This window comes from Oncorhynchus keta, chromosome 10 (genome assembly GCF_023373465.1).
Source record: "Oncorhynchus keta strain PuntledgeMale-10-30-2019 chromosome 10, Oket_V2, whole genome shotgun sequence".
Classification (NCBI taxonomy): Eukaryota; Metazoa; Chordata; class Actinopteri; order Salmoniformes; family Salmonidae; genus Oncorhynchus; species Oncorhynchus keta.
The window spans coordinates 62474470-62488080 of record NC_068430.1 but is presented as its reverse complement, the minus strand read 5'-3'; the positions used below and the strand labels follow the sequence as shown (position 1 = coordinate 62488080).

General features: G+C 43.8%; 2 protein-coding genes and 1 pseudogene across 11 annotated transcripts in view; 1 reads left to right on the top strand and 2 right to left on the bottom strand.

Moving 5' to 3' along the window:
• Positions 1 to 170: 170 nt before the first annotated feature.
• Positions 171 to 3271, bottom strand: LOC118389386 (prokineticin receptor 2-like; annotated as a pseudogene).
• Positions 3272 to 6687: 3416 nt separating this feature from the next.
• Positions 6688 to 12708, bottom strand: LOC118389153 (U2 small nuclear ribonucleoprotein B''-like). Its single transcript, XM_035778954.2, has 7 exons — positions 12561 to 12708; positions 12194 to 12288; positions 11839 to 12011; positions 11462 to 11596; positions 8681 to 8719; positions 7641 to 7729; positions 6688 to 7086 (listed from the first exon to the last, which is right to left on the bottom strand). Exons 2-7 carry the CDS (start codon positions 12255 to 12257, stop codon positions 6927 to 6929), a joined length of 660 nt encoding a protein of 219 aa, XP_035634847.1. The 5' UTR covers positions 12258 to 12288; positions 12561 to 12708; the 3' UTR covers positions 6688 to 6926.
• Positions 12709 to 12740: 32 nt separating this feature from the next.
• Positions 12741 to 13611, top strand: part of LOC118389151 (kinesin-like protein KIF16B) — a 36443-nt gene continuing 35572 nt past the window's right edge. For 5 of the 10 annotated variants that reach the window (XR_008144690.1, XM_052527468.1, XM_035778950.2 and 2 more), the window contains exon 1: positions 12742 to 13064. Coding sequence is in view for 9 of the 10 variants with exons in the window: in XM_052527468.1 (XP_052383428.1) it covers positions 13018 to 13064 (47 nt within the window). In the remaining variant the exon portion in view is untranslated. Of the gene's footprint in view, positions 13065 to 13611 lie in introns of all 10 variants that reach the window. The other 5 variants (XM_035778953.2, XM_035778951.2, XM_035778947.2 and 2 more) reach the window with 3 other exon arrangements.

The window sequence follows — 13611 nt, the reverse complement described above, 5'->3', positions numbered from 1 at the left end:
GGCCTCATGGTTTTCACTGGGCAGTGGTTTTAATAACATCTCTCTCACAATTCACCCTCTTTTGTGGACAGCATAACAAAAACAGGTAAACACAGCTCCATACATTGTAAAACACGTGTTCATAAGAAACAGGAAAATAGATTAAAAGTGAAAATACTGAAATGATCCTAATTGGCATGTTCTCCTTTCCCATTTTCTGGAACCTGCTGGAAAAACATACATCATTTGGAGGCAGGTTGTTTGATTCCTATGACTAATTCAAGCCTAGAAGTGGTAAGGGTTCTGACTTGAATTACTGTAAATGGCAAGCGCATGTCTCATAACAAGTGCAAGCTAACTGGAGAAAACCCTCCTGTTGGTCTCGTAAGCATAACAAGCAAGGCAAAGACATTTATTTTTGTTTATACTATAACAAATGTAATTGCCCCACATGTATGGCGCTACCATACGTTAACAGCAAATTTGTAAAAGAGAAAGAAAAATTGGTAGGCTACAACAGTGACACACTTTCTATAATTGATTTAGTCCTAAAATATGCTTTTGATTCAACCTAATCGTTTATAGTTATCATTCTTGAGATCCCAAAAGTGAGCAGTGAGAACTCAGTAGCCTGAGGAATTTCAATGCCAATTTGAACCTGGTGATTTCAATTTTTATTTCACCCTCTACCTGAACAGATTATCATTAGTGAGTTTCTTTCAGCCATTTATTTAACACTATAGATGAAAACTGAGGAATTAATTGATAGCGAAAGAAGCAGTGACGATGTCACCAAAAAGATCCTCACATGCTTTTGAAGCTGATCTGGGACCAGCACCAACTGGCAGCGGTTATTTCCCCCCCAATCTCACTCCTGTCACATGCCAGGCTTTACAGAGTGATTCCTCTGATGGCCATTGTCAAATTAAATTGGATTTGTTTACATGCAGCGAATACAACGTGAAATGCTTACTTGGTATTGTGCCATTTTGGTAGCTGGCTTGGTAGATTAATACTTTAATTGTGGGATTATGTTCTTTGTTAATGGTGCACCACTACACTGTATTCTCCACTTGGTCTCATGATTACCTGCCATAAGAGCACTGTCGTGTAGGTGCTGGTGGGGAATGGCATGTTAGGAAATGTCAACGTAAAGTCATGTGTCAGGATTTGTGAATGGAATGTTATTCAATCATGTGTTTTGAGAGTATGCATGGTAAAAAAAAAAGAAAGTCAAACAAGAAAGCACATCTTAATTAATTGATCTAACCTAACTCTTAATTGTCTAGCTAGCCCCGCGCCACAATTCTATTTTAGATTCTTCGATTCGATTAGTCTGCTCGTTTCTCTTGGATTATAATTGTTTTTGAAGAAGAATCGAGAGCGCTCTTAGTTTTTAAATGATAATATGTTGTATATTTCATATACAAATGTCTATTAGAAAGCACTATAAACTGATCAATTACTTATTGTAAGACATAGACTTGAAATAACCTGTTTAGTAACCTCCAGGATTTCACCTCCAGGATTTCACCTCCAGGATTTCATCAAATCAAGCCTCTTGAATAAATACGTGGGAAAATCCTTTCAAAGTCTAATGCCCTCTTCTCGTGAGTGATTCCACATTGTGAAGAAATTCTAATTCCATTAAAACTTTCATGTTTTTTCAAAATGTCCTCCATGATAGCAGTGACAATGTGAGGCGTTGTACTAGTATGAACAAAGTTATCAACATGGCAGGACAATCAATCAAATTCACATCAAAATCGCAATATTGACATGTACAATGTCCGTATCGCAGAAACATGCAGTATTTTGAAACGACACTCGGCTGCGTGTAATGTCCGTTTTTATAGTTTACTCCATCATCTCTCTCTTGGGGCTGCTTCCCACATACAAACCCCCGCCGCCTGTCACTCGAGCAGTGCAGTTCTTCCTCCTCGCTGTTAGATTCACTCTAAGGTTGCATGCTGTTCTGTTAGGTCAAATGCAGTTAACACATTGTTCCAAACAAGAATAATGCTGCTTTCCACTTTGCTTGTAAATGTAAATTGTATTTCTATAATTCACCCAAGTGTTTTGATCTACTGTATATCGCAATATTTGGTCAGAAAAATCGCTATTAGATTTTGCCTTTATCGTGCAGCCCTACTCTGTGTCAACTGTCTGGACCTCTTGTCCAACGCCAAACCGTTCCCTTGACTCAATCTTCTATCTCACTCTTTTGGATATTAAAGAATGGGAAAATTGTGCAACATGCCAGAGTCCACTTGGCCTACTGGTGGTTCTACCTTTCGATAGAGGCCTGATCCTGAGATGATCGACACTATCTCAGGCGTGTGCACTCTACATCCTCTGTCATGCGTAAAGACGAGGTGTGCTCATCCACCGTCGTTCCGCTGCACATTTGACAGACTTCCAGAGCAGCCTGGTCACTGTTCGCATGCACTTGGCGTTGTCGCGGACTCTCACGAAACACAGCGTGTTGATGACCCCGTTGCTCATGGCGACGCACTCGATAATGTAGAAGGCCACCAGGGAGTTCCTGTCCCTGGAGATCAGTGTGGAATGGAAGTCCCGCACCAGTGTGAAGATGTAGTACGGTGCCCAGCAGAGCACGTAGGCAGCCAGCACCAGAATCAGCACCACCACCATCCTCTGAGCCTGTGCAGCCACTTCCGGATCTGCTCTGTCTGGAAGCCAGACACGTTCTTGAACCACAGCTCCCGCAAGATCCTGGCGTAGCACAGGGCCTTGACGGCCACGGGCCCGGCGAACTCCAGGGCGAAGATGAAGAGGAAGTAGGAGTGGTAGTAAAGCTGGTGATCCCACGGGCCAGACCTGGGCGCAGAAGGTCTTGTGGTTCTGACTGGAGATGTGCGGGTATGTGGTCTCAGAAGCAAAGTAGGCAGAGGGGATGGAGATGACGATGGGTACGATCCACACTCCCGGGATCAGGCTCTAGGCCGTCTGGTACTTCATGCGAGGCTTCATAGGGTGGACGATGGCCATGTACCTGGGAACACAAGGAAAATACAGACAATGCAAAGAAACCAGTTGGAAGGTTTGAGTTATGAGTGTCAAGGTGTTTTATGTCAAGCTTTATATGCCAGGGAGTTGGAAAGACCAAGTGTCTGAGGTTACTGAATGATCTTGAATGTTCTTGGAAAATCTGTCACAATGTAGAACTTGATTGATGGCACTGTTAACTAGAGCAAATTATTTATATCCCAAACCTGAAATGATATTATGGCGCTTACAGTCTCTTGGCTTCCTACCAAACCCTGCACATAGCAATCATTTGGAAATGCTTTAGCATTTTGAGATGATGGGAGATTAAATAGCTATTTTTACATAGTTGGGGATGTCAGCAATGATTAATAGGAGCACGTGGCCTCCAAGTAACTTCCTCCCATATGATTCTAGAAGGGCAGTGTGATAGGACTAACTAAAAGCAGGTGATGGATTTTCGGTGGGAAACCCATTGGTTTTGCTCAATTGCTCTTACTTCACTGGGAATGTTGTTACCACACAACATGGCTATTTGTCAGTGCTATATATCTTAGTTTCTTTTTTCCCCCACATTCATTTAACCAGGTAGGCTAGTTGAGAACAAGTTCTCATTTACAACTGCGACCTGGCCAAGATAAAGCAAAGCAGCTCGACACATACAACACAGAGTTACACATGGAATAAACAAACATACAGTCAATAACAATAACAAAATAATTACAATTTAGCAATTTAAACACTGGAGTGATAGATGTGCAGACAATGAATGTGCAAGTAGAGATATTGGGGTGCAAAGGAGCAAAAAGAAAATATAACAGTATGGGGATGAGGTAGTTGGATGGGCTATTTACAGATGGGCTATGTACAGGTGCAGTGATCTGTGAGCTGCTCTGACAGCTGGTGCTTAAAGTTAGTGAGGGAGATATGAGTCTCAAGCTTCAGTGATTTGCGCAATTCGTTCCAGTCATTGAACTGGAAGGAAAGGCGGCCAAAGGAGCAATTGGCTTTGGGGGTGACCAGTGAAATATGCCTGCTGGAGCGCGTGCTACAGGTGGGTGCTGCTATGGTGACCAGCGAGTTGAGATAATGGGGGACTTTACCAAGCAGGGTCTTATAGATGACCTGGAGCCAGTGGATTTGGCGACGAGTATGAAGCGAGGGCCAGCCAACAAGAGCGTACAGGTTGCAGTGGTGGGTCGTATATGGGGCTTTGGTGACAAAACGGATGGCACTGTGATAGACTGCATCCAATTGATTGAGTAGGGTATTGGAGGCTATTTTGTAAGTAAGTCGAGGATCGGTAGGATGGTCAGTTTTACAAGGGTATGCTTGGCAGCATGAGCCATGACAGGGTCTTGATCTAGTGGTCCTCCATCCACACCTTGATTGACCTGGCTGTGTGGTACAGAGCATTGTCCTGCTGGAAAAACCAATCCTCAGAGTTGGGGATCATTGTCAGAACAGAAGGAAGCAAGTTTTCTTCCAGGACAACCTTGTACGTGGCTTGATTCATGCGTCCTTCACAAAGACAAATCTGCCCGATTCCAGCCTTGCTGAAACACCCCCAGATCATCACCAAACCTCCACCAAATTTCACAGTAGGTGCGAGACAGTGGCTTGCAGGCCTCTCCAGGTTTCGCACACGACAACAGTCCCCTTGACAGACCCCGGATCCACAACCTCATCAAAATATACAGATTCTATAGATGTTATAGGTATAGAGGGTTAGATAATATACACTGAGGCTACAAAACATTAGGAACTCTTTACTCTTCCATGATATAGACTGACCAGGTGAGAGCTATGATCCCTTATTCATTTCAATCCACTTCAATCAGTGTAGATGAGGGGGGGGGGGATTTTTAAGCCTTGAGACATGAATTGTGTATGTGTGCAATTCAGAATGTGAATGGGAAAGTACACCGGCCCACCGGTTTGAGTGTGCCAAGAACTGCAACACTGCTGGGATTTTAACGCTCACCAGTTTCTCGTGTGTATCAAGAATGGTCCACCACCCATAGGTATTCCAGCCAACTGTGGGAAGCATTGGAGTCAACATGGACACCTTGTAGAGTCCATGCCCTTGAGGGCAAAAGGGTGTTCAACTCAATATTAGTTGAGGTATTCCTAATGCTCCTCACACTCAGTGTAGGTATGTGTGGGAGGAAATCCAGAGTCCCTTAGTGGGGACCCAAACAATCAGTCAGTGACTGCACCCTATCCTGACCTGCACTTTGAGCCAACACATGAGTGTGTATGTTTGTGTGATACCTGCCTGGTAAAATTAAGTTTCAATTACCCTGACAGTAAAACATTGGGACATGTGTAGAGGACTAGCTTTGTGGAAATGGCGCTCTTTGATGCCAGTCAGTGCTAATATAGAGCAGAATATAGTACTACAGCTCAAGGAGACCAGTTAGAAGGGGAGCAGATCAATATGCAGACAACGTCCTGAATGGCACACTATTACCCAAAAAGTGCACTACTTTTGACTGGAGCCCTATGGGAATAGGGTGCCAGCACTAAATACGAGAATAGGGTGCCATTTGGGACGCACACATACATTATCTTATCTTAAACTAGTTGGACCATTTACCAGAACCCCCCCCCCATGGAAAATGTGTCCTATCTTCACGAGGCACTTTATTTATCACAGCGTGCGATAGTCAAAAGCAGTGAACATCTGGACTCGTCGTGACGCCATCACATTTGAGATATCTTTGGGAGATAAATCGGTTTCTCATTTGACCCTTCTCTCTCCATTTCTCCAGGGAACAAATACAGCTTCATGATGAAGGTATAATTGTTCATTTGGAAATGTCTGACCCCATTGTCTGCACAAGCTTTCACCAGACATCTGATGAACATGTTGTGTTGACTATATATTCGTGGACAATATTATTGATGTGCCTGTCAGTTGAGATGCTGAAGTATTACAAAGGCAGGCAGACCGTGCTCGATCCAAATAGATTGAACAGTCTGAATGAATGGTAGTGAATTTACTATTGTTGGGAATGCTGATCCAAGAGCTTTGCATTAACCTCCAATTCAAATTCAGAAAGTCAACCCAGCCACATTTAAGTATTGTTTTGGGCTTATGACTGCAGGAGACCACAGATGCTAAACCCAACAGAACTGGCTAGAGGGGTTTCTGAAGTTTAAATTGAGCTGTAATAACTGTATTCAGGTCAATCTGACCATAAGTCATATAACCTATGTGCCGATGCTGGCACTAAGATGGCACTCAATGAGATGTGTACGGCCATAAGCAAACAAGAAAACGCTCATCCAGAGGCAGCGCTCCTAGTGGCTTTAATGCAGGGAAACTTAAATCCGTTTTACCTCATTTCTACCAGCATGTTAAATGTTCAACCACCTTTACTCCACACAGAGACGCGTACAAAGCTCTCCCTCGCTGAAGCAGATTTGGCAAATCTGACCATTTTTTACATGTGACTGGGATGGGAACTATAACAATTTGCCCACTTGATCACTGGACCAATGATTAGCATCCCCAATGTGAATTTGCAGAAGAAAACTATTTCACATTTATGTTCAGAGAGTAAGGATATCATGGCACTACATTTTTACATGTTATTCGGCTTGAATCTACAATCACCAGCTGTCCTTTTGGGGCCTTCGGGACCAAGGCTATAAATTCAGAACATGTCAGAGGAAGCATCTGAGGCACCACAGTTACACAAAAGTCCTTTATTACTGTGCCATATAAAATAGAGACGATGTTTCGAGGACTCTCTTCACACCCCACCTCACAGTGACGGCACAGAAATCAGTCAAAAAGAAAAAAACTAGGAAAACTCCTGGGAGATTCCACAGTCGATGCATAAAAACGAAGGGGGGGAAAAAAATCAGGGGGTCCAACCAATCTCTAACCCAGAGTCCAATATGTCCCCTGTCCAGTGACATCGCGGGAACTACTTCTTGGCATAAGTGATCTTCATGGCGCATTGGGCCGTAATCCGGAAGCCCTGCAGTGCGTCTTTGGCCACTCCCGCCTGGCCCTCGCTCTCAAACTCTACAAAGGAGATGTCATGTTTGCCAGGGACGAGTCGCACCTCTTTGAAACCAGGGAATCTACGAGGAACAAAAGAGAAATCACAGGTGTATTGAGAGAAAAGAAATGTTCAGAAATCACAAATGTAATGGGATAGAGCCGACGTGATCTCCCGTTTCACACAATGGCATTTCTATTTGAATGTTCTATAGTTTTGCACACTCTTGAACAGAGCCCCAGTTACCATGCTGAGAAATATAATATATTAAAAGACTTCACCACCTGGCAATGGTGAAGTCTTTAATGTGAATGATATAAAGCAGAGGTTCTTAAACGTTTTCAGCTCACGACCCAAATGAGAAATTGACCGTCCTCCTGTGACCCAAATCGTCCTCCAACGACCCAAATTAAGAAGAAACCGTGTGTGATTATACATGTATTCTCATAACACGCAACCCACTTCTCTCACGTGCCCAGGGCTCCTCCCCATAGTTCAAGAAACCCTGATATAAAGCTACTACTGTATATTTCACAAGTTCATGAGCCAGACTTAATAACAATTGCTGCCGAAGTTGAATGAATCGGGCATCTAGGCTAGTTTACTCATTTGACAACAAGATCATTCAATACTCACTGATTGAACAGCATGGAGAGCATCATTTCATTAGTTTCCTCTGGCAGGTTATTAAGGAATAAAATGTAGTTGGGTGGATTGTCTGGAACCTAAAAAGACAAAAGAAATCAGTCTAATTGTCACATGAAACCGTCCCATAAAACATTTTTTACAGCTTAGTCAATAAGCGGACCAGACTATCTGTAGCACTCCAACCGTTAACCCAAAACAGGGTCAAACAGTAAAATGTTCCTAAAGTAGTGAGAGTAGAGATTTTTGCAAGAATACAAGGCATTGCAACATTGCGCTTATTAAAGAGTCCATATCAGCACTAGTGATTTAGTCACTCACAAGGGGCTGAGTAAACACAACCCCATAGACATCTCAATGGAGTTGAGTTGTGATGAGTGTCAGCGTAGTGTACCCCCTATTCCAGTCGGTATCAGTCGATACTTTAAAATGCGTACCTTGTACCCATGTTTCTCCTGTGTAACTATGTTCTATTCTCTGGGTGCTGCAATCCGTCGTTTTTGGGGAAACAGCATTATTTTACGCAACCTCCGCAAAGGGGGCTGTTGTTTGTTAACGGAGAAGGTGCAGCCACGTCATTGCTCAGCTGATTATTTTTTGGGGGGAGGGGGGCAGGAGATGCAAAGAAAGCTCATTCTTATCAAAAACTATAGAGTCCAACTCCCACTGACAACTCTATAACAATCAGGACAAGCACAGGTACACTGTTAGCATCAAATCGTTTCTAGAAGCAACGCGTGGTAGTGCATGTTTGAAGTCACCAACTTCATATTCTATTGGAGTAATTCGACAGACGTCACAAAAATGCTTAATTTTTTTAATTTTTTATCATAAACTCCAGGTGGCATCACCCAAAGAAAAGAACACAGGTACAAGGTACAAATATTGACTGATAACGACTTGATGTAGTCGGAGGTACACTCACAACGCCACTGAGATGTATATGATGGGGAGTTTACTCAGCAAAGGGAAATGAACAAGTTCACTTAACAGTCTAGGTTATTATACTTGATAGGGCTAGAAAGGCTTACCTGCATGGTCGTTGGAGCGTTGTTTGTGCTGGCTGATCCCTGTTAATATAAAAGATAAACAAGTTATGAAAATCACGTTGGGAGTAAAATGACTGACTACATTCAAAAGCGTACAGGATGGCATATAGGCTCTAGTCAAAAAGATTGACTATAATATATAGTATAGGGAATTGGATGCCATTTGGGAAGCATTCATACAGCCTATGTGCCGATGCAGGCGCTAAGACCACACTCAATGAGCTGAATACGGCTACAGGCAAACAGGAAAACGCTCATTCAGAGGATGCGCTCCTAGTGACCGGGGACTTTAATGAGGGGAAACTAAAATCCATTTTAACTGATTTCTACCAGCATGTTTTAAATGTACAAACAGGGAAAAGTATTACAACTCTAGACCACCTTTACTTCACACACAGAGATGCGTACAAAGCTCTCGCTCTCCCTCACCCTCCATTTGGAAAATCTGACCATAATTCTATCCTCCTGATTCCTGCATACAAGCAAATACTCATGCAAGAAGAACCAGTAACTCTGTCAATAATAATGTGGTCAGATGAAGCAGATGCTAAGCTACAAGACAGTGTTGCTTGCACAGACTGGAATATGTTCCGGGATTCTTCAGATGGTATTGAGGAGTACACCACACCAGTCACTGGCTTCATCAATAAGTGCATTGATGACGTCATCCCCACAGTGACTGTGGCGTATACCCCAACAAGAAGCCATGGATTACAGGCAAGAGCCGCACTGAGATAAAGAGTAGAGCTGCCGCTTTCAAGGAGCGGGACTAACCCGGAAGCTTATAAGAAATCTCACTATGCCCTCCGACGAACCATCAAATAGGCAAAGTGTCAAAACAGGACTAAGATTGAATCCTACTACACTGGCTCTGACTCTCGTTGGATGTGGCAGGGCTTGCAAACTATTACAGACTACAAAGGGAAGCACAGCTGAGAGGGGCCCAGCCTACCAGACAAGCTAAGCTAAATTACTTCTATGCTCGCTTCGAGGCAAGCAACACTGAAACATGCATGAGAGCATCAGCTGTTCCGGACAACTGTGTGATCACACTCTCCGTAGCCGATGTGAGTAAGAACTTTAAACAGGTCAACATTCACAAGGCCGCAGAGCCAGATGGATTACCAGGACGTGTACTCTGAGCATGCGCTGACCAACTGGCAAGTGTCTTCACTGACATTTAACCTGTCCCTGACTGAGTTTGTAATACCAACATGTTTCAAGCAGACCACCATAGTCCCTATGCCCAAGAACACTAAGGTAACCTGCCTAAATGACTATCGACCCGTAGCACTCACGTCTGTAACCATGAAGTGCTTTGAAAGGCTGGTCATGGCTCACATCAACACCATTATCCCAGAAGCCCTATACCCACCCCAATTTGCATACCACCCTAGCAGATCCACATGATGCAATCCCTATTGCACTCAACACTGCCATTTCCCACCAGGACAAAGGGAACACCTATGTGAGAATGCTATTCATTGACTACAGCTCAGCGTTCAACACCACAGTGCCCTCAGAAGCTCATCACTAAGCTAAGGACCATTGGACTAAACACCTCCCCCTGAAACTGGATCCTGGACTTCATGATGGGCCGCCTCTGGGCGGTAAGGGTCGGTAACAACACATCCGCCACGCTGATCCTCAACACTGGGGCCCCCCCCAGGGGTGCGTGCTCAGTCCCCTCCTATACTCCCTGTTCACCCATGCGTGCATGGCCAGGCACGACTCCAACAGTGACAACAGTGGTAGGCCCGATCACCGATAATGGTGAGACAGCCTATAGGGAGGAGGTTAGATACCTGGCCGTGTGGTGCCAGGATAATAACCTCTCCTTCAAAGTGATCAAGACAAAGTAGATGATTGTGGACTACAGGAAAAGGAGGACGAGCACACCCCCATTCTCATTGACAGAGCTGTAGTGAAGCAGGTTGAGACCTTCAAGTTCCTTGGTGTCCACATCAACAAACTATCATGGTCCAAACGCACCAAGACAGTCGTAAAGAGGGCACAACAAAGCCTATTCCCCCTCAGGAGACTGAAAAAAATTTGGCACAGGTCCTCCGATCCTCAAAAGGTTCCACAGCAGCACCATTGAGGACATTCTGACTGGTTGCATCACTGCCTGGTATGGCAACTGCTCGGCCTCCGACCGCAGGGCACTACAGAGGGTAATGCGCATGGCCCAGTGCATCACTGGGGCCAAGCTTCCTGCCACGCAGGACCTCCATACCAGGCAGTCAGAGGAAGGCCCTAAAAATTGTCAAAGACTCCAGCCACCTTAGTCATAGACTGTTCGCTCTGCTACCGCACGGCAAGCGGTACCGGAAAGCCAAGTCTAGGTCCAAAAGGCTTCTTAACAGCTTCTACTCCCAAGCCATAACACTCTTGAACAGCTAATCAAATGGCTCCCCAGACTATTTGCATTGCCCCCCTCCCCCTTTTACACTGCTGCTACTCTCTGTTTATTATCTATGCATAGTCATTTTACCTCTATGTTACCTCAATTACCTCAACTAACCAGTGCCCTCGCACATTGACTCTGTACCGGTACCCCCTGTATATAGCCTCGCCACTGTTATTTTACTGCTGCTCTTGAATTATTCGTTACTTTTATTTTTCACTTATCTATTTTTTACTTAACACTTATTTTTCTTAAAACTGCATTTCTGGTTAAGGGCTTGTATAAGTTAGCATTTCACCTGTTGTATTCGGCGCTTGTGACTAATAACATTTGAAAATTTGATATACTAGTCTCACCAGTGCTGGTTTCTTGGCCACATTGGCCACTTGATCTTGAGCCTTCTTCTTCCTGTCCTTCTTCTTGTCCTTGTCCCCAAATGTGCCTCTGATTTTGGAGATCACCTCTGAGTCTGTCTTAGCATACTGAATGCGCTGAAAATGAGAGATAAGTACAATCAGATGTATGCCAAGCACAGACCTGGGTCATATTCACAAGAAACCAAATGGTAGAAAACAGACCGAAAAGCAGAGAAAGTGTCTGAAACTCCCGTTGTCATTGCAAAATGTTTTGCTGCTACTGTGCAAAAAGTTTTGCTCATATACGGTAATGAATACCACCCTGTACTACTGCCATTTGTGAAAATGACATACACAACTACTAAGTAATAACTTACCATGGGCTTATTGTAGAAAGGGAATCCTTGAAGTTGACGCAGTGCGTTCGTAGCTGATGCAAGCTCTTTGAACACCACAAATGCCTGCCCTCTCATCTTCATGGTTTTCATGGCAACAATGTCCATGACTTGCCCAAACTGCGAGAACAGGGCATAGAGTGACCGCTTCAGTTCTAGAAGGCAACAACAACAAATGTTACTTCACTGTTGTTACTTATAGACCATCGACACAGACAAATAAATCTATGTAAACTTACTACAGCTCCAGTACAAGAGGATAAATTGCTATCTAGCTCTGAAGTAACGCTGTAGCTAACTACATGATCTTGGAACAAAGATGCACTGTGATTCTTACCATCCTTCTTGATCTTATCATTTACATTATTGATGTAAATGGTGTGGTTTGGTCGAATATCCATGATTAACAACTGTCCCCTAGCGCTCTTCTACCTGGAACAACAACAAAACAAAAACATCGCCACATTAGCTGGGTACTTTAGCTTGCTAACTAGCTGTAGCTACTACTGGCTAGCAGGTACAGTAAATGAAGTGGTAAGGCACGCTAACTAGCATTAGCTAGCTAGTTAACAGTTCTAATAAGCTTCATCACCTCGAACTGATAGCTGGTGCTATTGACCAGACAAATGTACAAATTAAACAGATCAACATTTTTATGCGTGCAAACAAAACTGATTGCAGATAAACTGACTGTTAGAGCTCACCTCTCTCAACACACTTTCCAGAAAACACAGGAATGTGTGCGCGCTGCTTGGTTCTTCTTCGGTTAATCAATAGTTCTCTACCGCCATCGTCTGTACTGGAGTGTAACTATTTTCCCCACGAATGTATTTTGTCCTTTCCGACTCCTCGTATCAGCTTTGTGATATACTAACGGATGACACAGTGCAATTTGTTATTTTTCTGTGGCGGTAATGATAGCAGGCTAATATAAAGTGCACGCTCAAGTCTCAGGAGGGAGCACAAGTAGCTAGCGCTCTTCTATTGAAAGTAACCTTGGCTCTGTGTGCAACCGGTCGGGAGGTACAGAGGGAACTGGACACATACTCAAGATACAGAAACGCGCTTGCCACATTTATTTGAACTTAACACGATTGGGTTGTGCCTTTCAAGGACAACTGGATCTAGTAACAGGTGAAGCAGACCGAAAGGGGATGTGCAATGGCATCGGTGAGGGTGGCTGTCCGGCTCAGGCCTATGAACAGACGGTAAGTAAAGCAGAAAACATGCTAAACAAACAAAAACGAACAAATGCTGCTATTGTTGTTACATTGGTTATATTGTTTCATTTTAAGAGAGACGCTCGGCTGGACACTGGTTCACTGTGATACATTATAACCAGTTCTAACTTCGAACAGTTTAATGCACTCTAATTTGACTGGCATCATATGACTGGCCATGTTGCAGGAACACTGCTTAATATCATAACAAACACTGACGTTGCCACAAGTGTCTCTTCCAAAATGTAACGGGTTACAGCATTTGGGATGTAAATGCCAACCGCACTCAAAGGAACACGAGCCCTCCACACACCCTCTTGCTAAACCACCAATAAGAACGCCTGGATGTTGGCACACAAACATTATTTTAGGTAACAGACAGCCTGCAAGTTGACGGGTGAACAAGTTTAACCAACAAAACAAACACGAAGAGTAGGAACTAGAGCTACCATGGCTGTGCTGTGTCTGGTATTGGGAGTTAGTATTGGCAGCCACCCAGGGATTATGGGACGCCTTAATACTTTTCTGACAAACT